This window comes from Anser anser, assembly GCF_964211835.1.
Source record: "Anser anser genome assembly, chromosome: 20".
Lineage (NCBI taxonomy): Eukaryota > Metazoa > Chordata > Aves > Anseriformes > Anatidae > Anser > Anser anser.
Genome location: NC_139741.1, coordinates 6,514,480 through 6,541,213, shown reverse-complemented (window position 1 = coordinate 6,541,213; position 26,734 = coordinate 6,514,480). Strand labels below are relative to the sequence as shown.

At 60.9% G+C, this 26,734-nt stretch overlaps 1 protein-coding gene and 1 long non-coding RNA gene across 2 annotated transcripts in view; both read right to left on the bottom strand.

Moving 5' to 3' along the window:
• TMEM132E (transmembrane protein 132E) overlaps positions 1-17,073 on the bottom strand; it is a 20,317-nt gene extending 3,244 nt beyond the window's left edge. The window contains exons 1-5 of the mRNA XM_083806090.1: positions 16,573-17,073; positions 5,801-6,713; positions 4,808-4,948; positions 2,880-3,072; positions 2,457-2,610 (exon numbers count right to left, since the gene is read on the bottom strand). Of these exons, the coding sequence (XP_083662216.1) occupies positions 2,457-2,610; positions 2,880-3,072; positions 4,808-4,948; positions 5,801-6,713; positions 16,573-16,636 (1,465 nt within the window). The 5' untranslated portion in view covers positions 16,637-17,073. The remainder of the gene's footprint in view (positions 1-2,456; positions 2,611-2,879; positions 3,073-4,807; positions 4,949-5,800; positions 6,714-16,572) is intronic.
• A 4,693-nt stretch (positions 17,074-21,766) lies between these two features.
• Positions 21,767-25,916, bottom strand: LOC310884639. Its single transcript, XR_014574315.1, has 2 exons — positions 25,706-25,916; positions 21,767-24,789 (listed from the first exon to the last, which is right to left on the bottom strand). It is a non-coding gene; the product is annotated as an uncharacterized lncRNA (long non-coding RNA).
• Positions 25,917-26,734: the final 818 nt, after the last annotated feature.

The following is a 26,734-nucleotide window of genomic DNA, read 5'->3' as shown; positions in this document are numbered from 1 at the left end:
GTCAGCAGCTCAGTCATTCTTTCTCAGTTGCATCGAGCACCTCAACAGCGCGGAAAACCCAGATTCCACCAAGGTGCTCTCCCACGTGGATTCTCTGAGGGCTGACAAAGGACTGAGTCCACGCTGCCTGCCAGCACAGGAGGAAGCATCCCTGCATCCCTCCCCATCATATCCTGGGGTCTGTACATCCATCCGGCTGCAGGAGCTTTGTGCTTCCCAGCCCCGTGTTCCCTGGGGGTGGTGGAGGATGCTGCACCCGGAACTCCGCAGCCAGAGGGAGGGAAGGGCCATGCAGGCTGGTTTGCTCTTGTATCAGCTCAGCCTCCATGAAAAGACAATCTCAGCTCTGGCAGGGCAGCGTTTGAATAAAGATGAGCTCTTGGGCGAATCCTCCAGCACTAGATATTGTGCCATTTATCACAATAAATATGATGGGCTGCTGCTCACGTTGTCTTACCTAATAAATCCCCCCAGCACCTCGTTCTGGGGGCCACTTGCTTTTCAGTTGGTTGGGGACGGGGGGGGGGATTCGACAACAAAAAATACCAGCACATCGGGCCTGTCCTGATGATGGAGTGACTGCAGATTAGCTTTTAAATGAAGCGCACACTTGTTGGGAGATGCTTCCCGGATTTGCAGCAAGGCGTCGGGAAGCGAGAGGCTGAGGTCTGCCTGGGCTCTGAGCCAAGGCGCCACCGGCTCTGCTTCTGCACGGCACGGCCTCAAGCGTGGGATAAAGGGGATAATTCACCTCCAAGGCCCTCCGGAGCAGGAACAGTGGGCCAGCCAGGGGTCCTGAGGGTGGCCACGTCCCCGGGGCTGCAGCCCCAATGGGATGACTTGCTCCTGGAGGGTCTTCAACCAGGGGCGGGTGGTGGGCTCCTAAGGAAGGCTCACAGAGAGGGTGAGGCTGAGCCTCTCCCTCGGAGGCAGAGGTGGCACCTCCTCTCCTTCCACATCCCTCAGCACGTGTGTTGTCCCCGAACCCGGGGATTATTTCCACGCTGCCTTGGATAGGCAGCTCTTTCTCTCTGGGCAGAGCACGGGGATTTTCCCTGCGTCACTGCATGCAGGGATCAGGGTGACAGCTCTCACCCACCAGCCTTCAGGGGTGGCATCTTCACTACCACGTCCACCAGGTCCACAACATTTCCCCTCCATGCAAGATCAACCCCCAGCGAGCCACACACCTCCTGGGGAGAAGCATCCCTTCCCCGCTCCCCAACGCTAAATTATTTACAGTAACAGATAGCGGATCCCACCATGTAAGCTTTGATTTATGTAACAGGTTTATAGCCCTGGCACCATAATCATACTCCCCAATCTCAGCAGGGAACCGAGAGCTCCCTCGGAAACGAATCCCTAGCACAAACACAAAATAACTCAGCAAGAAATTGCGCGGGGCTCCGGATGGCGAGCGAGTGGTGCTGGAGGGCTGCTCCATGCATTATTCATCCCCGCTCGCGTGCATGTGTCTGCCCCCCCCAGGTCTGGGGACAGCGTGTAAATAGATTTACGAGTGGAAAGACAGCACATTAAACAGTTTAAGTGTCTTGGAGTCCATCCTGAAGTGTATTATTGCTCCAGTGTTTTATCACGCTGCGGAGGACCGGTCTCCATAAATTAGAGCCGGCACGGTAAATCGCACGGATTGGGGCTTTGTTCGAGAACTTGGGTAAACAGTCGGTGACACCGGCTGTCACCTGCCCGCGGGGCTGCTGGCTCCCAGGGGACCCCAGGAGAGAGCAGGTCCCAGCCCGGCCGGGGCTCTGCCCATCACCCCCTGCCCCGCTGGGAGAAGGGGAGGTGTCTGGGGGGGACGGATGGACGGACGGATGAGTACGGTGATAGAATAATGCAGGCGGGCGGAGAGATGGATACGTACAGTGATAGAAAATGTATAAGGATGAATGGCTACGGCAATGGAAAATGCACAGCCGTAGCTGGATTCGAGGACGGAGGCTGCCTCGTCAGCTGGGGGGAGCAGGGGACTGTTGCCATGCTCTGCACTCACAGCTCGGCCCCCCTCCCACACCACCCTTCTCGCTCCTCTCCACGTCCCTCCCGCTGTCCCCCATCGTCCCCGATCCCCTCCTCTGCCCCCCAATGCCTCTCCAGGACCACACCTCAGCCCCAACCCTACATCAGCCTGCACAGGAGATGAACATCGCCCAGCAGCGCAGGTGAAGCCGCTGATGAAAACGTGCAGCTTGCACTGCCAGGTGACAATATTTTACCTATGGGCGCTAAGTGCTGCGATAACCCTTAGTTATTGCTGCTGCCTGGAGCCAGTGTCTGCAGCCCCAGAGCATCCCGTGGCCTCCTGCAGTGACAAAGGGCCCCGTCCTTCACCCCATAGGGCTGGGGAGAGTCGCACGGGGACTGAAGCCCCAGGAGAGGCTCAGCGCATGATCCTTTGTGGGGTTATCCCTCAACAGGGCCACACGAGCCCCCACCCGCACCCACCTTGATGATGTCTTCATTGTTGGACTTGCACTCCACCATGGCCGAGACGTCCACGATGATGCCGCTCAGCTCGATGGCAATGACCTTCACGGGAATGGCCACGGTGCGGCCCGTCAGGATGGCCGTGTTGATGATCTCCGTGTCCTGGGGACGGGACACAAAGGGGACCGTCCTGTAACAGGGCGACTCGCTGTCCTGCACCAGCCCCAGGGCCAGATCCTGCCAGATCCAGGGACAGGTGCTGCAGGGGGGGGGGATATGGTGCAAGTGGGCTGGTGGGAGAGCCAGGAACGCAGGGGAACACATCGCCACCCATCCCTGCCCGCAGATCCCTGGGGGGACATCAACCAATCCCCAGTAGGAAACCAGAGGAGCTAAGCAAGAGGGCTGGAGGAACATCAAACCCCGCTCACCATGGCCAGGGGCACGATGGCCCGGATGTCCCTCTGGATGACCGTCAGCTCCGTCACCACCTTCTCCAGGTCGGGCGGGGGGTTACGGCCCCTGTAGTCGATGTGCCACATGATGCGGCGCGTCACCGACTGGCTGGTGAAGTTCTCCATCTCGAAATCCAGCTGCATGACCTCGGAGGAGGTGTCCCCGTCCCTGGCAGGGGGCAGGAGGGGGGGACACGGTGAGGTGGGTGCCCTGGGGAACCAGCACTGGGTGGTCCCGTCCAGCCATGCAGAGCATCTCCAGGGGGTCTCTTCGGGGGTGGTCACCACCATGGTGGTCAGCCCAGACATAGCCGGGGGGCTGCTCAGAGGGAAACCCACACAAATGGAAGAGAAATGGATTTTTCCTGCTTATCCCCCGTGGGAGAAAAGCCTCGGCCAGCTCCCATGGGTGCTATATCAGTACTCTGTGCTGGACCTGCCCAGTGTCACTAACCATGGGATGGGCGCTTGGACGAGGGGACAGCAAATGGCCACAGGCTCTGTCCTCACCTCCTGGGCTCCATCATTCTGGCAGCCCAGCTGGATTTACCACCACGGGCTGCTTCTGCATCCACATGTCAAACCCTGAGCATCCCACGGGGCAACACATGGGCTGCGCTGGGCTTTGGGCCCTGGGGAGCCAATCCCCCTAAAACAAAGGGCTGCAAGGGTCCCAAAAAATGGAGCGTCCCCAGGAGACACCCCAGGGCCCACACAGCCCCGCTCAGAGCTGGTAGAACCTCCCTGGAGCAGGGGGCAAAGGGGAGGAAGAAAGCCGAAATGGCCCCGCTCTCATCCTGCCATGCAGCAGCCGTAGGGAAGGCCCCACTGATCTGAGGAGGCCGGACATGGGAGGTTTCTCTTTCATATAACGAGGGGAAGGGGCTCCTTGCTGCAGGGCATCCCGGCACAGCCAGGCTGCCCGGATCTGGGGCACAACTCCAGGGGCAGCTGCTGGGGTGCAAAACAACCGAAATTGGCCAATATCACCCCAAAGTTCCAGGGTCCCCTCCAATCCTTGCCACCCCCAAGGCAAACCGCTCGTGCTCACAGGGCCCGGAGGGCGACGCGGCTTTGAGTCATTCATCATTTCCATTACGTTAATATTTGATCGAGTTGTTTGTCTAAAAGGTGATTGTAATCACTTTAAATTCATCTCCCGTCTCTAACCTTTCAAGGCTGATTTGAGTCGGCGGCAGAGGCAGGGAGGGGGCAGGGGAAGGGGAGGGGAGCTGGGTGCTCCCCCCGCCAGCCCGCGCCTGGCTCCAGGGTGGCACCGGGGTGGGCACAGGGTGTCCGGGCAGGGGACAATGTGGCTGGTGGCCATTGGGACACGCTGATGTCAGCTGTGGGCTCTGACATCCCTCTGCTCTGGTTGCTTTTGACATTTTCCAACACAGCTCGAGAGCATCAGCTCGCTCTAACCCTGCTCCCAGAGGCTTTTGCCTCCCTGACCCCAAAGACACCAGGTGATGGAGATGTGACCTTAGGGACTGGAGGGGACTGTGCCCAGGAAGCGCTCCCCTTCCTTCCCAGAGGGACTCTCAGCGGGGATCAGGATAACCAGCAAAGAACTGCTGCCACCCGTGGTGTTAAAACTTTTACAAAAATTGAAATACTTCCCCCAAATCTGAAAGATCCACCATGGCTTCACAACTCAGCCTCAAAATCCCCCATAAATGCCCACGAGCACCTGAAACAACCGGGTGCTACCAGCTCAGATGGGAATGCAGCTGCAAAATGGTCCTGGTGACCTAGGAGCACATCGCTTGACCCCCCCCCCAGCACCCACAGGCCACCAGTGCCAACCAGGCGAAGACCGGCTCTGGACCAAAACCCACAGATTTCCCCAAATCACCCCTCCGGTGCTGCCCTGGGGCTGGGGATGGACGAGGGTCCCTTACCTGGGCCCAGCGCCCTCCGCCCTGGCCACGTCGACGGTGGCGGTGGAGTGCTTGCCGCCCGTCAGCAGCTCCGAGCTCACCAGCCACTGCACGCTCCTCGACTTGGTGCTGAGCAGGTTGACGCCTTTCTTGGCCTTCACCCTGCAGAGAGCCACGGTCAGGGCTGGATCCGACCGCCCCCCCAGCTGCCCTGCCGGGGCTGCAGGGGGATTTTTCACCCCAAATTCCTCCCAGCTCTCAGAAGCATTCCCCGTGGTGGAGGCATCGTGGCGGGGCCGAGCCCCCCTGAGCCCCCCTTTGCCATGGGGTGCTGCCCCCCCCCATCACCCCTCCAGCAGGAATTTGGGCCTCTGGCCCCACGGTGAGGGACAGGAGAGCATCCAGCACCATGTCCCCTGTGCCAGGGGGTCGCAGTCATTCGCTGCCAACACCCACTGATGAGATGTGGGAATGGCTGCCCAGTGTGCCCCCCGTGCCTCAGTTTCCCTCCCAAGAAGCACAAGTTCTGCCCTGCCACGGAGCCAGTTTTAGATAGAGGAATCACCAGCCAGCAGCCCTGATAGCAGGGTCGGAGCCTGTCCCCATCACATCCCCTTGTCCTTAGGGACAAGGGGGGTGCCCCCACGCACCTCCCCATCCTGGGGTGCTCAGCACATCCTGCCCCGGCATTGGGATGGGGGGCACAGGGGGAGCCCCTGCTGGCCCCACGACCAGGTTGCATCTCATCCCCAAGGTGTCGGCGAGCAAATCCCACTGCTGCTGGCACGGCCCCAACCTCAGTGCAACGGGGAGCACCGCACCACAGCAGCAGTGCTGTGAAAACCCCAGGGGAAGGCCCTTTCCTCCATGAAACCCCCATTGCAAAACCACAAAACACTTCAAAACCCCATAAGCACCCTCCCCATCCCCTTCCTCTCTCCCACCCCAACCAAACCAACCCTCCCCTACAAAACAGGGCCGCTTTTGGGGCCGATCCCAGGCTCGGGCCCCTACCTGAGGGTGAAGTGCTCCACCGTGGAGTTGGCCATCAGGTAGAGGAGGATGCTCAGCACCTCGCCGGGCTTCAGCGGCTTGTCGGGCAGCCGGATGAAGACGTTGCCGTCCAGGTGGTGCTCCTGCATGGGCTGCGCGGGGGGCGCCTGCAGGAGGCTGACGCTGCCGATGCGCAGCAGCGGGTGCTGCGTGGGCCCCTCGGTCCTGGCCCCCCCGGCGGCCCCGCGGCGGGGGGATGATGACAATACCGTGTCCCCAAGGCACTGGCCGGCCCCGTCGGGGGCGTGCAGGGTGTAGTAGAGCTCGGCTTGCTGGCTCTCGCCCGGCACCTCCACGCTCTCGGGGCTCTTCCTCCTGCCCAGCGGCACGGCGCCGGGGCCGAACCAGGCGCGGGGCAGCTCCGCCTGCACCAGGCAGGTGGCCAGGCTGCCCCGCAGCCGGCACGAGCTCTTGATCTCACGGGCGTCGCGGAAGGCGTGGAGCCGCACGCAGGGCAGCCGGTCGGTCACGTCAAAGTCGTCCCAATCCCGGCCGGCCACGTAGAAGAGCACTTGGACCACGGGCTGGCTGGCCACCAGGCGGGGCTGGATGATGAAGGCGCGCACCTTCCAGTTGACCGTGAGGCGGTCGGGGACCTCCAGGGTGCTGGAGGGCTGCAGGTGCTCCTTGGGCAGCACCAGCCCCGTGCTGAAGGGTCCCAGGGTGACGTTGAGCACAGGCAGCTCCTTGGTCTGGAAGACGACGAAGGGCTCGGAGCGCTGCAGCGGGGCACTGCCATTGCCTGGGGGGCTGGCCCCCACCTCCTTGAGGAAGAAGGCCAGGCGGGTGTTGGACAGGCGGTAGCTCACCGGCAGCATCACGGCGCCGGGGGGCTCGGCAGGCTCAGGGCTGGGGGCTGGACCCTTGGCATGGGCTGTAAAGAGGATGGAGAGGGGGGGTTAGTGCAGGGCATTGCCCCCCGGAGCCCCCATGGTTAGGACTAGGAGGTGTAGCCCCCAGGCATCTCGCAAGGGGGAGTCAGGCTGGGTTTTCCTCCTGCTGAGCCCCCCCCGGCACCTGGGGGGTCACTGTGCTTCCTGCTGGGGGGCTCCAGCCTCCCACCAACCCATCCTCAACGTGGGACAGGGTGTCCAGCGAGCAAGGACACGTGCCACGAACTCATCCCCCAAATCAGCCAAAAACTCATCCCCCAAACCACCCCCAGCTCCCAGCCAAGCCCCGAGGTGCATGGCGCGAAGGGTGCTGAGCTCCTCCAGCATCCCAGTACCAAGCAGCAGGTCCAGCTTGTGAGCCCTGATTTTACCAGCCGTGGACACGGCCCAATGCAAAGGTGATGATGACACTGGTAGCTTGTGGGGGGCCAAGAGGGAGGCAAGGAGGTCACACCGACTGGGGACACGCTCGTCCCACTGCTACCAACCCTCCCCAGTGACCTGGGGCAAACTGGCCCCAGTGCCCCCACGGCCCCACTCATTTGGCTGGGTGGAGGCAGGGGCAGAAGCACCCAGCTGAACCCACCCCCAGCCCGCACACCCGACGGCTCCTGTAGGAGCCTGGGAGACATCTCAAGGTCTTCACATCCGCGGCTGCCAGCAATTCCCAGGACACCTGGGCCCCCCCTCACATCTCCCCGCCATGCAGCCGGCGGCCCCGGCGCTGATTGCAGCCGCTCCCCAGTGGCCCCAGCAGCTCCGAGCAGCCGCCAGCACCCAAATTACGGGCGGCGAGAGGAGCTGATGTGACAGCTCAGCCCCTGCCGTGGCACCTGCCTGGGGACTTCTGATGGGGGAGAAAAGCATGCCGGGGGGGCTTCCCCAAAGCTCTCACCCTTTCCTCTTATTCCCTACCCAGGGGTATGGGAGAATGCCCAAGCAGGATTTTCTTCTGCTGGAGCATCGCTGTGGCCAGACCCGCGGAGACACAGGCTCGGAGCCGAGTCGAGACCCCGCAACCCACCCGGGAACTCGCTGCAGCAGGGTGCAGGGGGTAAGAGGCTTAGGAAGGCTCCTAAAAGGATTAGCGCTCGGTACGGGTACCGACGGCATCTGCAGCTGCGGTTCGTCCCCAGGGCCAGGCAGGTGCTGGGGACGTGGTGGCACTGCCGGTGAAGCCACCGCCCCGGTTGTGGCACAGTCCTGGTCCATGCAGCCAGGGCTGCTCCTGCCATTCCTGGTGTTTTCCCAGGATTTTCTACAAGAGGGATTTTTTTTTTTTCCAAGATGAGAGATTACCCGCTGGGAAGCAGAGTTGGGAAAAGATCCCCAAGCCTGAGTTATGTTGGATGAAATACCCACGAGAGCGAATGAGGCACCGGGAGCCAGGGAAAAAAAGCTCAAGTTAAACACTGAATCACTGAAACAGTGCAAATTTTTTCCTTATCATTTTTGTTCCTTAAAAAAATCCGGTGTTTGGAGAAGGATTGGATCATTTCACAAAGGAAATCCACCCAAAGACCTGCTCCCGGCAGCACCGAGGGACACCGGTGGTGATGCTGAGTGCACTGTGGGGGGACAGTCGAGGTGGCACCAAGCCCAGCACCACGCTCAGAGCCCAGCACCATGCTCAGAGCCCAGCCTCGTGCCATGGGGTGGCAGCAGAGGAGGAGTTGGGGCAGCAGAAAGAACGGAGGACTGATGGAGAGAAGGGTGGAAGGAAGGAAAACCCTACAGCTCAGGAGACCCCGGGCTGTCCCCAGCCCCTGCCCTGGCCTCCAGCAGCCCCCCTGGGGGGCCAGCAGCTCTGGCACCCCCACCTCCAGCTGGGTTTGGGGGGACAGAAGGGTTAAGCCCCGGCTGCCGGCTCTGCCCCGCACCGGCCCACGGCGGTTAACGGGATTTGCGGCGCCTGACCCGCATTGCCGGGTATATTAGGCTGGCGCAGAGAGGACCATATGGTCCTTCCACCCTCGCGGTTCAGCACCACAAGCAAAAAGCAGATCTCTGCACCCAGCCAGCCTGGGGGCTGCCCAGCCCTCCCCCCCCCTTGGCTAAAATTCACCCCCTGCCCAGCACCACAGCAGGATGGGACCCACACTCACCCCCATCCGTGGCAGCCCAGGGTGGGCTGTGACCCACAGAGAGGAGAAAGGGGGCAGAGAGGGAGGTGGGAACACGCAGTGACCCCCCCGGCAGCCACATCTGCCCGGCCAGATGTGCCCCACGTCGCCGCAGCCAGATGGGCCCAGGGACGGCCACGATGGCACGTGGGGACAGCGGTGTGGGATGTGGCAGCACCCACCCCACTGCCCTGCAGACAAGAGACACCCCCATCTGAGGGGGCTGATGCTTCTGGGGGTCTCTGGCATTGAAATAATCCCATCCCCGAGGGGCGACCCTGCTCTGTTCTCCCTGCTTGGGGTCAGACAGATGGAAAGGCTGATGGACAGACTGGCCATGGTTATGGCTAGTGGGGTTGCAGGCTTGCTTGCCTTTATTCTCACCCCAGATCCCCAGCAAATAGGGCTCATGGGGAGTGTTTCTCAGCCCCCCGATCCTGACCCCACTCCCAACTGCCCTGAGGCTGAAGAGCCCCCTCCTCCTCCTCTCACCCAGCACCGATACCCAGCGCTAAGCTCCAGCTTAGCCCCAGCCCCAGCTGTCTGCCATAGGGATCGCTTTAGGCACGCTCCAGGGGGGATCCTGATCCCAGCTTATCCCCCGGGCTGCAGCAGGGGGCTCCCAGCACGTATATCCCCACTTAGCAGGGGAAAAGCATACAGAAAAACACAGGAAAATAGGAATGGGGGGGGAGCTGGGGGCTGTGCCCCAGCCTGGTCCCCCCACAGCCCAGCTCCCCCGCTCGGGGCAGGCTGCAGGGGTTGTCCCAATGCAAGGAATGGGGCTGACACCGTGGTAAAAACCCTCCTTGACCCCCCACAGATGGCTTCACGCTGCCTTGAAGCTCTGCTGGTGCTTCTCCGGAGGAGTTCCAGCACTCCCTGGTGACCCTCGGGGACAAAAAAGCTCCAGGGTTTAAGCAGTGGTCAAAGAGCTGTGGGATAGGCCCCAGAACCCCAAAAAGGGCAGCCCCCAGGGCACTGCCTTCGTCTCCAGCACCCCACCGAGCCTCCCGGGGTGCTCCCACCATGAAGCCACCCGCAGATGTCCCAGCTGCAGCTTCGCTTCTGGGCAGTGTGAAACCACCCCACTGCACCCGAGCATCCCCTGGATGCCCCCTGCAACCCAGTCAAAGCTTCAGAGCCCCAAAAATTAGAGCGTGAGCCCCCCCAGGTCCATACTTCATCCCCATGGCCATTAGGGCCAACTACAAAGGGTGGACACGAGCTCCACACACTGGGGCTGCCCCACATCTGAGTGTCCCAACACTGGGATGCTCCAGCCAAAGGGGAATCAGCGCAGGAGCCAGGCTCGTGCCCACCTCCCCATATCCATTTCCACCCCCGAGCATCAACCCCCACCACCTTAAACCCCCACCCAAGGAGCGTCTGACCCCATACAGCAAAAAAAAATAAAAAAAATAAAAAAAGAAATTGGGGAACAGAGGTCTGCACCTCCACCCAAAACTCAAAGCTTCAGCCCTGGTGGTGCCGAACCTGGGCGCAGCCCCGGCACAGGGAGCTTTGGGTCCATGGAGACATGGCAGGGGGAGCCCCCCCCCGTGCTCTGTGCCTCGATGCAGCCTGGGGAACCCCCCCGCAGCACAACCAGAGCCGAATCGGGAAACCCGGCCCTCGTGGGAAGCTCGGAAACGCTTCCCATCAGCCGGAGCCTTGGAAATTGTTTTCAGCAACATGAAAGACAACAAGCTCCCCGCGCCCGCCGACGCGGTGCGAGCCTCCATCTCCAGCCCTGGCTAATTGGAACTCAATTAAGTGAATAATTGTTACAAATGTACCGGCACCTCCCCCTGGCTCGCGGCGGTGAGACGGCCGAGGGGATGCTGTGACAGGGGGGTCGTGAAGATCCTGGGCCACCCGCGGCCCCCAGCGCTGCCCCGCGGCGGCGGTGGGGCTGGGAGGCACCGCAGCAAGAGGGCCCCCGGTGTTCGTCCTGGGAGGCTGGTGAGGTTGGGGCTTCCCAAAAGCATCCCAGGATCAGAATTGGGTGGGTGGAGGTTGGGAAAAGAGGATCGAGTCTGACTAGAGGCAGCAGTGGTGCTCAGGGTGGATTCTCCGGTGTCTAATACAGGGTTGTGCTGATGACTCTCCCTTCTTTTAGGTCCCAGAGGAGAAGGAGAGGGGTGTCTGTGTCTGGGGGCATCCTTAGAAATCCTCCTCCTGGCTCCCACCTGGGGATGCCTCTTTCCACCACCAGCCCCAAACGAGAGCATCGTGGCTGGTACCAGGATGCAGCAGACCCCTGGATGACAGCAGCACCCCTGGGTGACAGCAGCACCCCCGGGTCCAGCCCAGCACCCCCAGGAGAAGCAACCCCCCAAGAAATGCTGGCAGAATGCACGTTGGGCGCCCCAGGCTGCAGTGCTGAGCCCTGCATTTTCCCCAGGAAATTATTAAAAGGGAAGGGGTGGGGGAAGAAACCTAAAGGAATAAATAAATACGGGCTAAATGGGATGTGCTGCGCTCAGGCACAGCCTGCCATAAATTCCCGGAGCAGGCGAGGCTTTTACGCGGCAGCTACTTTAGAGCAATTTCCACAAATCACGTCGGGGGACAGGCCAGGGGCCGGGGAGGAGAGGGCCTTTGTGGAGGAGGAAGAAAAATGAAGAAATGAATTAAAAGGTGAGAGGAAAAAAAAAAAAAGGGAAGAATAAAAAGGACGAGGAATTGCCCGAGCATGAATGTCCACGGGAACACCCCGGGGCTCCAAAACGCAGCACAGCAGGGGGCTGCCCTGGATAAACCCAGCAGCTGTTTAGCCCAGGATTGAGCCAGCATCGGTGTGGGGTGGCAGTGATCCCCCGAAGGCACCTGTCCCGCTCACAGCCCCCGTCCCATCTCCATCCCCCCGGTTGTGCCAAGGGACACGTTTTGGGCTGCTGCGGCGCCAGTTAATTCTCCCCTGTGCCGGGCAGTGCTGAGCCGTAGCAGGATGCAGCAAGAGGCACAAAACGAGCCGTGAAGGAGCCAGGATGGGGCCCGGCATCAACAAGAAAACACCCCGAGAGCAGAGGGAAAGCCCCAAAGGCAGAACTTTTGTCAGCCCTGCAAGGCAGCAGGACAGAGCACAACCTGCCGCCGTAACCCTTCCAGGGCTGGAACGCAAAGCACCTGAGAGCCTGGGCTTTCGGCATAGCTATTGAAAAATCCAGGACAGCAAATATTGCACAAGCAAGGGGAAAACACTGGCCAGCAGGAGATGGAAGGAGACCAAGGAGGAAAACAGAAGTGCCTTGATCGCAGCATCCTCCCGGGGAGGAGATGGCAGCGAGCCGCGGGCTTCTGACCCGGCGCTGCGGGGAGGGAAGGGCTGGGAGCAGCAACAAGCAGCTGGGGAAAGGCAGGGACCAGGCACGGCGAGAGCAGCATCACAAACCCGGGATCACTCAATCCCCAAGCCCTACGTTTGTGCCTTCCCCTGGCAGCAGGCATCCTGGGCTGCCATCAGATTCAGCTGGAGGACCCCATTTCTCCCAGTTTGAAGGCAAAACGTGAGCTCAGAGCACCTCTGAGGACCGTGTTTCTTCCAATTCACAAGGAAACCCTGAGCTCAGAGCACCTCTACCGACGGCGAGAAGCGCCAGGACCTGCCCCGTCACGCACCGGTCCCCTCGCTGCCATCCCACGACCTCCCCACAAGCAAACCCACCCCAAAGGCAGCACGGCCCTGGCGCCAGGCAGCCCCCTCCTCCCTCCCGGGGGGGCAGCTCGTTAGCAGAGCCCTGTATTTAATAATAAAAGACGCTGATTAGATTAGCCAGAGTGACCTTTTCCAGATGGATGGGATGCTCGCTCAGCGACGAGCGCCGCACGGGAGGGGAACACACCAATTCCTCCAGCCACCCCTTTTGGGCTGCTCTGGTAATGCAAAGAGCCAAAAATCGGGTAACACCACGCAAAGACCCCTTCCCTCGCCCTTTAAATCCCTGCTTTTCCCAGGATTTTTTTTTTCCTGCGCCCCCCTACTGCCAGAAGCCACGGGATGGATGGGGACAGGCGGGTGGCTGTGCCGCGGAGCTGGGCTGTGCCCATGCAATGTCAGGGGATGCTCTGCTGGGGCTGGGTTGGTTTTTTCCTTTCCTTCCCTTTTCTTTTTTTTTTTCAGGAAACGGGTTTAGAGAGGAGGGATCATGGCAGCTGGCCACGGTGGGGTGAATTAAGTAGCACTGCTGTGCAACGTCCTGCTGTGGGGTTGCGTCTACCCGGTGCCCTGCCTCAGTTTCCCTGGGTGGTGCAGCAGGGGGAGCTTGGTCCCGAAATTCTGGGGCAATTCATGTGCCAGCTCCTGCTCCCCGTGCTCGTCACGCACACACAGGCAAGCGCAGCCCCGGCTGGGGGTTTCAAGGCACCCCTGTGAGCACGCAGGGACAAACCTGATGCTCCCTGAAAGGAGCAACTTGTTGCTGGGCTGCCAAACCAGCGGGCGGCAACCCCACCCCGGGTCTAAACCCCGTTAGGAACCCGAGGGGAGGAAAAAGCAGCAAGGAAGAGCTGGGGTCACCTAAGGGCACCCCGGAGCTGGAAACAAGGATTTTGGCTCCTGGGTGCCCTCGTGTGACCCCTTCCTGCCTGGTTCAGCCCGGCTCGGGGGCCACATCCTGCCCTCTGCCCCACCAGGCAGGCGAGGTGCTGCCAGCCCCCGCCTGCTCGGGGCTGGTGCTGAGGGTGCTGAGCCCCTGAGACCCAGCATCACGCCCAGGACCTGGTAAGCGAGCAAATGCCGAATGTGTTTTCCCCATTCCGGCAGCAAGTTATGGCACATCTCCACCTGCTGGCCTGAAAAATCCCCAAGGCAGGGGACGCTCGGTGCCGAAATGGGGCCGGGAGGTGGTCCGCACCCCGCAGGCGTTGGGGTGCGCTGGCTGGAGCTCCCGCGGCCATCCTACTCCCCCAGCCCTACACACGGGGCTCGGACCCGCTGGGAATTAGGGGGGATATGCAGGGAGAAGGATATGGCCCCATCCCCAGTGGGGTGGAGGCACAGGGGAGCCGGCCCCGGTGGCCCCGGAGGTGACAGCAGCACCGCGCGGGGACCCCTTCGCTCTGGTTACTGCCCCTCCACGGCACGGCTGCAAAAGTCATCCTTTATTTTTATTTCACACTTCTCAGGAGGGCGAACAAGCGGCGCTAAGCCAGCTGGAAAGCCAGGCCTGCCTTGCACGGGGACAGACACCAAATAACCCCACATCTCCGCCTCCAGGAGAGGGGAAACTGAGGCACGCAGCAGGGCCGAGGCTCAGCGAGCAGCAGGGAGAGGACGCAGGGGCTGACCCCAAACCCACCCAAACAAACCGACGGGCGAATCCCCGCTGTGCCGCATCCCGAAAGGGCTCTTTCAGCTCTGCGGCTCCGCCGTGCCCAGCACCCGAGCTCCGTCCCTCCGGAAAACCCTCACGCAGCCCCGGGGCCGCCCCAGCCCAGGATGCGGGGATGCCAAAATCCCCTCTCTGCCAGCAGCTGGTGCAGGGCCCGCAGCCAAGTGGGGCTCCCGGGGGGCTCCCGGACCGGCAGAGAAGCACAAAGCGGGGTGAAGCTGCCGCCGAGGGTCGTTATTAAAAATAAAAAGAAAGAAATAAAAAAGGGAACGGGGAAGAAGCATCCTCGGGCAGCAGAAAAGGGTGCCGCGTAGCCACAGGCTGAGCCCAGCAGGCAGCCAGAGCAATTCCTAAGGAAGGCCAAGGAAATTTGGAGCTTTTGGCCGCTTTTTGTGGCTCCCTCCGAGACCTTCAGCTGCCCAGGAAAGGCCAAAGGGGCTGGCGAGGGCAGCTCCACATCCCAAAACGAGCCCCAAGCCCATGGCAGGCGCCTCGCAGGGGTCCCAGCAGCCTCCCGCAGCCCCTGGGGCCACCCTCGCCCACCGGTGCAGGGGAGAGGGGGGATGATTTTGGGGTGCTGGGGCTGGGAAATCCGCCCCATCCCTTAACGGGCTGGATGGGGCCGGGTGGGCAGGAGGGATGGAGAGTGGGGAGTGGGCTCTGGGGGGGTCCCATAGCACCAGCCCCGTTGGCAGCAGCCCCATGCCAGCCCCAGCACACCCTGCCGGCAGCCCGGCTCCAGCCCCAGCACCGCAGTGCCAGCTCCTGGGACCCCCCCAACCCATCATATCCCCCGGCCCAGGGGCCAAATCCAGCCCTGCCATAAAGCAGAAGCCTGACCCACCCTGCTGCCTGCTCCTAGAGGCTCAGAAATACCCCCCCCCCCCCCGCCAGGAAGGGACGGGGAAGCAGGGGCCGCATCCAGCCCCACACCACAACCCCCTGGCGAAGACGGGAGATTTCCCCCGATGTCTCCGAGCGTTTATCCCCCAGCGGAGCTTGGCAGAGGCCTGCCGTGGTTCCCCCCCACCATGGGGAAACGCCGAGCCAGCCGCCCGCAGCTCCTAAATGCAAAACCGAGGCAGGGAAGGAAGGAGGAAAGGAGGACGAGCACGTTTCCCCCGCCGGCTGCCAACCCTGTTACCTGTTGGTCCCGAAAAAGCCGGTGCCCGCGGAAGCACCGTGGGTCTGTACCCACTCCTGGGGTCCCTTGGGGGGGGCGGGGGGGACAGGGGAGGCCCAGCACCCCCAGCCCCTGGATAAAGTTGCGGTGCCCAGCGAGGCAGCGCCGTGCTGCGGGTGCTGCACCGGGAGCATCGCTGCTCCTGCTGCTCTGGGGGGAGCCGGGGGGGGGGGTCAGGGGAAAAATAAACCCTGCCTGCCCCCTGCAGCACCCTCAGCACACACACACACCCCCCTTTATATATTTTTTTAAATTTTTATTATTTTGCCGCTGTGGGTAAATAGCTCCCCAAGCTCCTCCGAGAGCCTCGGGGGGCTGCAGATGCTCGGGAACCCTGCCCGAGCCCCCCCCCAGCGCCTCATCCACGGGCTGCTGGGACGTGATCCTGAGACCCCCCCGGCTTTGGTGGCACAGCCCCAACCCCTGGGGGCACCCCAAAACCCCTGGCTGGCCGAGGGGTACACACGGCACCCCCAGACACCAGCAGCCCCCCCTCTTTCTGCTCAACCACCGGGGAAAGGCGCTTCGGCTGGTGCATTGGCAGGGGTCGCTTTTACCCCACAAGCCCCCCCAAAAGTGCCACCCCCCGCAAAAAAAAAAGCCCCCTGCAGCAGGTGCCACCGTCCCCAGGGCCGGGATGTCACCGGCAGGGTGACAGCAGCGATTGAAATGCAACTCAGGGAAAGTGAGCGCAGGCAGCAGGGCCCCCCCCTGCTCAGGCTGCAGGCGGGGAGGGGGCAGCAGCACCGGCTGGGACCCCCCCGACCCCAAATCCTTATTTATTTGGGGTGGGGGGAAGGAGTGAGGAAGAAGCAGAGGGAGGGGGGAGGCTGTACGCCCATCGCCGCACCCCAACCCAAAGCGATGCCCATGAGGAGGAGAAAGCGTTGGGGAGGCCGGGGCGGGGGGGGGGGGGCTTGGGGAAAAGGGGGGGGGGCGACCCCCTTCTCCCCACCCGAGCAAACAACCCCGTGAAGCCGTCATTTTATTAAAGCAGGAAAAAACTCCGATTTTCACCCGTTTCATCTTGGGGGGGGGGGCGCAGAGGGCGAGGGGAGGTAGCGGCTGCGGGGGGGTTTTAAGGCAGAGGGGGGCAGGGGCTGGGGGCAGACACCGCGGGAGCCCCCCCGGGACACAGAGCCACGCACCCCCCGCAGGTTCCCGTCCCGTGTCCCCCCCCCCCCCCCGCGGCACTTACCGGGGAGCAGCAGGCAGCAGAGCAGGGCGGCCAGCCCCGGGGGCATCTTCTTTGGGGAGCCCATGGCGAGATGTTGGGGGGGGGGGGGGTGGGAGGGGGGGGCAGCGGCAGGAGCAGCCAGGCCCCGAGCCCACCCCACCCCCCCGGTGGCAAAAAAATTTAAAATAAAATAGAAATCCAAGCCAAGCACCAAAAAATATATATATATATATACCCGCAGAAATCCCCTAAATCCAACCACGTGCGAGCCGGCGGCAGCAGCCAACGGTGGAATTTGGGGGGGGGGGGGGACCAGGTTTGGGTTAGGGGACTCGGTGCCCCCCCAGCTCACGGGGCACAGCACCCCAGCCCCGGCCCCGCACCCCAATCCTGCCGCAACCCCCCCGGTGCCTGCAGGGCGAGCGGGGGCGCGCCGAGCCGGGTGGGTCCCCCCCTCCTCTTCCTCCTCCTCCTCCTCCTCCTCTTCCTCCTCCTCGGGATCCAGGGGGGGGAGAAGAGCACGTGTGCGCACCCCCACCCCCCCCCCCAAGAAAAAATAAAATAAAATAATAGAATAAAAGCTGCGCCGATGAAGGATGATGCTGCAGGGCTAGCAAGTCGCCAGCCCCCCCCCCTCCCTGCACAATAAAAAAAAAAATAAAAAAAATCTATGTATCGTCTCCAAGCGCCTTCTTCCCCAAAAAATCGGAATTAAAGCGCTCCCCCCGAGGAAAAAAAAAATAAAAATAAAAATAAAAGACGACGATAACAGGAAAAAAAAAAAGCAGCAGGAGGGTGAATAATTAATCCGAGGCAGATGCAATTAATCAGGAGCAGCTCGGCGGAGTCCCCGCATCCGAAGGCAAAGTTTGGGGGGAGCGGGGCCGGGGGGGGGGCTGGGGCTCAGCCGCTGCCCCCCCGTGGGGGCTGGAAGCGGGGGGACCCGGCCATGAGCACGGCAAGGAGGGGGGGTCCCCGCCGCCTCCTCCCCCCCCCACCCCCCCGGCTTAAAGAGGGGGGTGCCCCGCTGCTGTTTGTAAATAAAAGCAAAAAGCGGGGGCGGGAGGAGGTGGGAATGGGGGGGTTCTGCTCCTTGTCCCCCCCTCCCCCCCCGCCTCTGGACCCCCCGGTGCCGGGGGGGGGGCCCCGCTGCTGGGCGCTCCCGTGGCCGCTCGCCCGGCCGGAGCCGCATCGGGCTCCGGGGGGGGTCAGAGCGGGGAGGGCGGCAGGGGGAGGCGCCTTCCTCCTCCTCCTCCTCCTCTTCCTCCTCCCCCTCCTCGGGCGAGGAGCTGGGAGCAGAGCGGATGCAATGCAGCCCCTTTTTTCCCGACCCCCCACCCCCCCCAAGCAGCCTCCCAGCCGGCCTCCATCCCCCCCCCAGCACCCATGGGTGCAGCCTGGGGGGGCTGCGGGGCCAGCCTTGCCCTCCCCTCCCTCCTGCAATGGAAGAAAAGAATAGGGCAAACTGCGGGTTGGGGGAGGAGGGCACGGGGAGAGGGGTGGGGGGCGCAGAGCGCCGGGGGGGCACATGTCGGCACCCCAGGGTGGAGAGGGGCAGCTGGGTCTGGCCGCTTCACACCCCCCCGCTGCTATCTGGGGGGGTTTGGGGGTCCTTCCCCATCCCTGTCGTGGCTGGGGGGTCCCCTTCCTCCCCAGACCCCTCTCTGTGCTGCCCAGGGGGGGGTTGCAGACAGGGCCCGGCTGCAGCCCCCGCATGGGCTGGGGGCAGCTGGGGGCCCCCCCCGTGCTCCCCAGGGCTGGGGATTCACCCGGGGCTCACCCTGCTCCTTTCTGCCTCGTGCACCCCAAGCAGCTCCCGTGGGGCACCCAGATACTCACGGCACAGGGTCACAGACCCACAGGGATCCCCATCAGCCTTGGGGGGTTGGGGGGGTGGGAATGAGATTTTGGGGAACACCACCACCAGCACACCTGGGGAACGCCACGCTCCCCTCGTGGTGCCAAGCAGGAACGTCCAGGCCCTGGTCCCCCAGCACCACGCCGAGTTGTGCTTCCACCGAAAACGAGGGCAGGGAGCAGGTCCGGCACCCCCAGCCCCCGGGCAGCAGAGGGACGTGATGCCGAGGCTGCACCCAGGGGACCCCAACGCTTCCCCCCCTGCCCCATGCCAACGGCACACGGCTGGAGCACACAGAGCAGGCCAGGCCATGTCCCCCCATCACGTCCCCATGCTGAGACCCCCACGTGGCTCCCGCGCCCCCTCCCCACGTTTTCCTGCCCCTGCCACCTCCCCGAGCCCCCCGGCCCTTCCTGCTCCCCTGCCATATATTTTCCTTTCTGCCTTCACCAGGAAATATTGGCCAGCGCGTTAATCCTGGAAGCCTCATTTATAGGGGAAGTGCATAAGACATCTCCATTAATGCCAAAATAATTCACGGCAATTAATGGGATTGACCTTGAGCAGTGACAGAAGCCGAAGAAGCCCCTGAGAAGGGCCCGCTGGTTGTGATGGCGAGCGGCAGCACCACGGGGGGAGGAGGGACCCCAGGGCAGCCCCCGAGCACCCAGCACCTTTGGGTGCTGCCAGGAGGCTTTGCAAGCCGTGCTGGGTGACAGGAGGGGGCCACCCCTTGCTGGAACCATGGGTTGGTGAGGTCTGCCCCAAAACCCACCCCCTGGACCCCTCTGGGAGGGCAGGGCACGGTGTCCAGAGTCCCCAAAATGCCCGGTGACTGCAGCGACGGGTCCGGCCCCAGCAGGCAGGCGACGGCCGCAGGTTTTCAGAAAAATCCCGTGATTTATAAACCACTCTCCCAATTGCTTTGGGGAGGGGAGGGCTGACTCACGGGCTGCAGTCCCCAGGGACGCCAAAGCAGCAGGGAGAGGCGGTGGCACGGCCGTGATTCATCCCTCGCAGCCTGTCCCCAGGGCAGCGGGGCACAGCCTCAGTTTCCCCACTCCAAACCTGGCCCCGGGGCAGGGAATCAGGGCCCGTGTCAGCACCACGCATCCCATAATATCCATCTCAGGAGCCTTTCCATGTTGCTAGATGAGGGCTTTGAAAGCAGGGTGCTCCCGTGCTCCCTGCCTCTGGCAGGTTCTTGGCACCGCCGCCGGGATATTTTTCAGCTGTTACAGAAATCAGTATTTTCACCCAGCCTGGCTTTTATTTACGGCTCCGGTTTGGCAGGTGGAGGGGCCGGGGTGGGCAAGGGCAGGTGGCTGCGATCCTTGTGCCTTGGACGAGGACCAAAGCATTGGGCTGAGGCTGCGTCGTGTCGGGGGGCATCATGGCCCCGCTGCTCCCAGGGCATGGGGACATCCCGGCCATGCTCCCAGATCCCAAACCCAGCCAGCAGCAGGAGCAAACGCCAAGCGAAAGCATTTCTGAAAGCATCCACACGGGACGGCCCCATTAATCCCCGGCCTGCATTTCACCTGCTGTTAATCCCGGGGCAGCACTAATCGCCGGGATAACAGCGGCCAGCAGACGCTAATCCGGCCCTAATCCCTGTGGGAGCTGCAGAGGTGTTGCACGGGGCCGAGGCACAGGGATGCCAACCCCGTCCCTTGGTAGGGATTTAACAGAAAAGCAAAGGGCCAGGGCTGGGGTTTGCACCTGGGGGGACACCACGGGCTGCTATTTTTCATGCTCTGACCCCAAGGAGCCTCCAAAACTGATAGATTGCCTACAAAAGAGAAAAAACAATCAAATTAAAAAAAAAAATAAGGGGGAACACCCCAGGAAGGTGAAAGCCTCAGCCAAAACCTCCTGCTTTGTGACTGTTTTTCAGCCAGGATTACTGCAGGCAGGAGAGTTCCTCACCCTAAAAGCAGCTGCCCTGGTAGCGGCCGGAGCGCTCGGAGCCGGCCCCACAGCTGATTCTGTGCGGGCGGGGAATTAATGAGCCTGGAACGTGATTAAAAATATATATATCAATGCCCTCCCCTTGGAAGCAGCGCCCGAAATACATTCATATCAGCCAACTTTCCTTATATAGTTCTGATAATGACATAAATATAGAAATCCCGTAATTGCCATAAATTCATTTTATGTTATTATTTCTAAAGAAAAAGGAGGATTTTATTGTAACTCGTTGTCCAGCTGGTTCCCCGCTGGTTTGTGTTACCATGTGGCTGTGGCTTCCTATGGGCATCCTTGGCTCTGTCCCCTTCTTCTTCCCCAGGTCAGGGTGAGCCTTGGCCAATCCCATACAAATTAAGCAAAGGGCACGAGGTTCTTGCAGGCTTCAGCCACGAAGGGATGGAGAATGGGAAAGGAGCCTGCTGGGATCACCAGCAATGGGATCGGCTCGGGGACCGTCCCCGTCACCAGTCCCCATGGCCACCCCACAGCTCTCCATCTCGCTGGGGTGATGCTCGCAGAGCAAAATGGGTGGGAAAAGCGGAAAATGGGCAGAGATGGGTTTATTCTCTTACCGGAGATAGGGTTGAGAGGGAGAGGGAGGGCAACGGGAGGTAGAAACCCTAAAACCGTGCATGACCAGCCCCAGAACGGGATATCCCAGAATGGGATAACAGGGAGAAGAGTCACGGCTGGATGCTAGGGGACAAGGCAGTGCTGGTGGCCGTCCCCAAAGCCATGCTTCCATCTGGTTATGGCACGAGGGCTGCTGAGCCCAGAGCTTGCCCCGTGGCCCACGAATTGTTTAGACTTTACCCCAAACAGCGTAGTGGCACACGGGGCATCAGAAGCACTATTTATACTATTCCAATAAATATTTTAATAGCATATAAAAGTAAGGGAAGGGCGAATCAAAGCCGGAGTGCCAAGCCATTTTGGTCTTGTGAGATAAAAACATTTCATTTCAGCTTTACTGTTTGGATTCGTCTTTGCCTCTCCTTTTACATTCTGTTGAAATATTAATTTTGGGCTATATCATAGCCCTTTAATATTTCATCTGCCATAACAAGTCAGCATTACCAAAGTTGTTGGGGCTCCGCATGGGGGAACGAAGCGGCCCCATGAGCAAAAAGCCCCGCGGAGTGACTGCTTTGAAAGGGAACATTTCAATAGACTGGCGTTGATTTATTCCTCTTTCCTTCCCCAAATTTTCACCCCATGGGGCAACTCTGGCACGGGCAAGCCACCAGCACACGGTGCAATGCCCCGTATGGATGGAGGCAGCCTCGCATCCGCACAGAAAACCCACGAGCGCCGCGTTTCCCCGCGCCGGGGATTCACGCACCTAATTACAGCAGCTACAGAGGAGGGGGCGGTTATCTTGGCAGCCGGCAAGGCCAGCAATAGATTTTCTTTTCTTCCCTTGCTCTTTGTTTTTTTTATTTATTTTTTCCCCCAAAGACAAACCCCGGTGCAGATTCGGCCGAAATCAGTGCTGGGCTGTGGGGGGAGGCACAGTTCGGGGTGGTGCTGGATACCGGGGACATCCCCAGGTGGGGACCAGCCCATGTTTGGTGTCATTTTGTTGTCACCTCGGAGAGGGAAAGGGGATTTGCATCACCTAAATCAAATAACAAGTCTTCGACGGAATCGGCAGAGGCCAGAAAATCAGAGGCAATGCAATCGGCCTTAAGGAAAAGGAAATTTGGCATCCAGAAAATCTGGTTTTGTGACATCTGGGTCCTGCCCATCACCAAAGCCTCATCCCGAGGCCCCCCCGGGGGCTTAGCACCCCTCTGCCCAGGTGCCTGCTGTGCCTGGGGTGCAGGAGAGCCCGCGGGAGACCTCGGAGCGATGTCCAGCACACAGAGCCACGGCACCCAGGAGACAGACCTATAGCCCCGGGGAACATAAGCACACTCACTGGGGTGTTCATCATCTCCAGATAGCTCAGAAGCTGCAATCAGTGGGGATTTGGGGCGGGTGTGAGCGACCCCAGCCCACAAAGGGACCCGCTGTAGGGTAATTACTACCTCAGCCCACCCAGACCCCATCACCATACATACATATATTACATATAGGAAACAAATACAGGGTCCCTTCTTTTCCAGCCTCTTTCCCCCTATATTGTCCGGGGACGTGGTCCTGTTCGGGACCACGCAGGCTGCAGGAGGGTGGCGGCGTGTCCCCAGGACAGGGCACTGTCCCCATCGCCCGTCCCCACGCTCCCACCGGGGCACTCCAGCCCATCACAACCTGCATCGCCCCCTCTCTCCCCCCCCTTTCCCTGCCTCTCTGGCCAAGCAGGAAAGACAGACAGCGAAAAGCACTTAAGAGGAGGAGAAGAGCCCATTTGCTCTGGTTTCCCAGTCCCCCCTCGCTGGCTCAGCTCAGGCAGGTCAATTTTCCGGAGGCTCCCCCAGTCCCTAATCAGATAAGGGCTGTGGGGCGGGGCGGGGGGGGTCCTTGGTGCTGCAGGGACAAGCTCACAGCTCCGTCAGTTCCAACCTGTCCCCAAAGCACCGAGCACCCACTGCTGGCTGTCCCACCTCGGGGGTGCCACCCTGTGTCCCCCAAATCATTACCTGCCCGTGTCACAGCGTCCCCAGCCCTGCTCCTCCACATGCCCCCCCAGGGGATTGTGGCCATCATTAGGATGGGTTCAGCTAGGAACCGCAAGAAAAAGGATGCTTGGTGGGGATGAAGATTAAAAAGGGCCCTCTATCCCCTCCATCCCTCCCTTCACCCCAGTCCCCACCTCTCCTCCATCCCCACCTTTCCTCCACCACCCCACACCCCCGATGTTCCCCATCCCACGCCCGCTCCCTCCCTGCAGCCGCTGTGCCCTCTCCGGGGGAGGACCCCTTACCCACGGCTCGGTGTCCCCCCTCTGCCACCTGCCCGGCCCTGTGGGGATGGGGACAGGTTTGGGGACGGGGCGGTCGCCAGCTGAGCAGCGAGAGGCCCCGGCGGTGAGCAGGGCTTCCCTTTCCCCTTCGCTGGACCTGTCACAACTGTGCTCGGCGGGGACGGGGAAGTGCTAGGAGAAGGACGGAGACCAGCTCAGCACCCGCAGCCTCGTGGGATCTCTCCACCGCCACCACCCGTCCCCTGCAAAGGGTCTTTGACCAGTGACCGCAGAGGTGTTTGCTCCCGGGGACCTCAATAAATGGGGGTGTTGGAGCTGCTAATTGTGAGCAATGAGCCATCCAACACAGCCCCGGGGGGGGCACCACAGCCCGGTTCTCCCCCTCAAAACCTCCCCAAGCCCCCCCAGTGCCTGCCCAGCTTGTGTGTCCAGCGGGATCAGGACGGAGCAGCTGCTAACTCGTCCATGGCCACCCCGCTAATGGCCACGCCGCTGTCCCCGGGGCACCTGGTCCCATCTGGAGCCCAACCCCACGAAACCCTTTGCTTGGTGCCATTAGCAGCCCCCCCCTTAGGGATTTGGGCTGTTCCCCTCCTGAGCTCCGCTTCTGCAGCTTGTCCCGACCCTCCCGGGGGGGGGAAAGCCCTACAAGACCACTTAGGGCCATGCATTTTTCAGGAGCCTATTTAGCAGCATTAGAGGGAAACATTTTCCCATCTGTTTGTGCGCAAAGTGGATTAACCCCTTCGGCAGCCCCGCTGGGCTCAGGGGAGGCTGTGATTTTGGACTGGGGGGGGTGTGAAAGGTGGGGTTTTATCCACCCTCCTGCCCAGCCAGGTTTGGGGCTGGGGGTGTCGGGAAAAAGGATCTGGAGCTGCCTGCACGGCGCTGGGATCCAACACGGTGATAGCGCTGGGCTCTGCAGAGCATCCTTCACTGCTCAATGTGCAGCAGCTGTTGAAAAGCAAATAAAGCCCCCAGAAAGCCAGGGTGTAGTAGAAAAGACGGGAAACAATCAGGAGAAAGGGGCTGTTTTCCACTGGGACCCGTTACAGGCTGTCTCTTAGGGGCCAGGAGGGAAAGGCTAATGGTTTCATGGAAAAAGCCGGTGGTTCAGACTTCTGGCAACAGTTTCTTTCGGAGCTCAGCGGGTTCTGAGCAGAGCACTTGTGACCTTGACAGTATCTGGCCAAAGATGATTCAGTATTTGGCTAAAAGGTGTTCACATCTCAATTAAGCCCCCGATGTCTTCAGTGCCATGCCTGATGCGCCCTTTGCATCCACCCTACAAACAGGGCTGGACGTGGGGCTGGTCTGCAGCAGGAGGGGCCCCAAAACCTTCTGGGATGGGGAAAATTCATCCTGGGGGGGCCCAGCACAACCTTTTTGGACCAAGCTGAGGTCTGGTGAGCGATCACATCCCTTCTTGGAGCTGGGTACGGAGGCTCCTCCACCCTCCCAGAGGCCATCTGAGCAATGCACCCAGCACCACCTCCTCTCACATGTTGGCGGCTGCCTGATCCATCTCCACATTTCACTGCAGCTTTGAGCCACAGGCCAAAAGGAAAAAGGAAAAAAAAAAAAAATAAGCACGGTGATCCAGAGCTTTCAAATAACATCTCCCTTTATGCATTCCCATAACTCAGCTGAAGACCGCAGGCTCCCTGCGCTCAGCTCCACCGCGAGCTGCTGCCCGCTGCCTGCTCCCCGCCTGCTCCAGCGCCCCGTGCCCACGCTTTTCAGGCTCCAACAGCCCTGAGGGCTCTGCGAGAGGCAGGTGAAGAGGCTGAGACCCTGCCACCGGCAGGCAGGGTGGCCTTTGTCACCTCTCTTTGCCTCAGCCCTGCTCACGGTCTGCGGGGGATGCCCAAATCAGCACGGGTGCACCCCGTTTGCCAGCTTTCCTCTGCCCTTTCCCTGGTGCCTTCCTGGGTTTCAGCCCCCGTCTGCGAGCCCGGCAGCAGATGATTTAATTTTAACTTTGCAGCATCTTTTTAATGCACTTCTCGGAGCAGAGGAGCTGTGCTTGGTGGCCGCTACAGGCTGCAGTGCAGGAGCCCAGGGCTCTCCCAGGGGATGGCGTGGCACCAAAGCTGCACAATTCCCTCTCCACATCACCAGGCATCACCCGGGGTGAAGTTATCGACTTTACAACATCAGAGCATGCAGAGAACAACCCAAAAAACACAATGCAGCCACCAGGGTCCAACTTTCCCCACCCCAGAGCTGCCCGTAACCCTTGGTTTTCCCCGAGCTCAGGGCAGCCCTGAAGTGGGGGTGCTGCAAATGCTCCCAAACAAACGAGGCAACGAGGAAAAGAAAAAGCATCCAAAGCTCACGCCGGGGAAGGCAGCAAGTTTCCGCTCGGCTGGGCAGCGAGGGGGTCTGCGGTGTACCAACAGCTTCTCCTGCTACCAGTGACATTGAAGGGAGTTGCAAAAAAAATCCATTTTCCTCACCCAGAATGGAAGAAAAAAAAGACATTTGCAGCCTTGAAAGATTTATGTTCCCCCTCCAGAAGCTGTCAAGAGGCCCTGGGTCAGCTCAGTGCAGGTGCTGAGCACCATCAGGACGGTCCCCAGAGCCCTTCTCAGGGTGGGGCGACACAGGACAGGGGGAGACACAGGGCTGGACCAGGAGCTGGGGGCAGAAATCCCCCCCAGCAGGGTTATTCTGCAAGGAAAGCACCCGCCCAGCCCCACCCATTAGTGATCCTAATTAGTTATCATCCCAATTAATTCAGGTGGCACCCCCTTGCTCTACCCCTCTTAATAACTCGCCTCTGAGATGCCAGGGCTGTGTTTGAGCCCCGAGCAAGGGGATCCCAAAACCAGCCCTGTCCAGTGCACAGCGATGATTTGAGTCAGCTCTGGGGAAATCCCAAGAGAAATCCCCCAAAACGGACCTGCCCAGCCCCACGGGCCTCCATCCTCCTCGGGGGCTGCAGCCCCCCAAACTGGGACCAGCACCCGCCTAACTGGGAGCAGCCCCCGGCCACCAGAGGGAGAAGCTTCAACACTTAATTCGTGCACTGGATGATGATCAGGAGGGTGGAAAGAACAGGGTTAGGGGGGTCCAACCCCTTTCTCACCCCTTTGAGCATCTTTCTCCCCAAAAAGGAGGGAGGAGTAACACAGGGGTTCCCCCTTAGGCGGCTCACAGTGTTGCTTTATTTATTTATATATTTTCTTGGTTTTCTGAAAGGAAAACCTAAAGCCAGTGCAAGACACGAGCCCTGAGCTGTCTCTCCCACTAACCGAGGGGCAGGAAGATTTCCAGCCCCGCTGCCTGTGAAGCCTTTGCCGTGCCCAGCACTCGCTGCTGGCTGCGCAGGGTCGTGGCACCGAAGCTATCGCAGCCCCAAGCTGGACCCATCACCCGAATCGGGGCATAAAAACACGGCATCAAGCCGAGGAGCTGCCTCCGGCACTCTGCACAGCTTTTATTGGCAATCTGATATTCCAAAAGCACCAGAGACATCTCCGAGA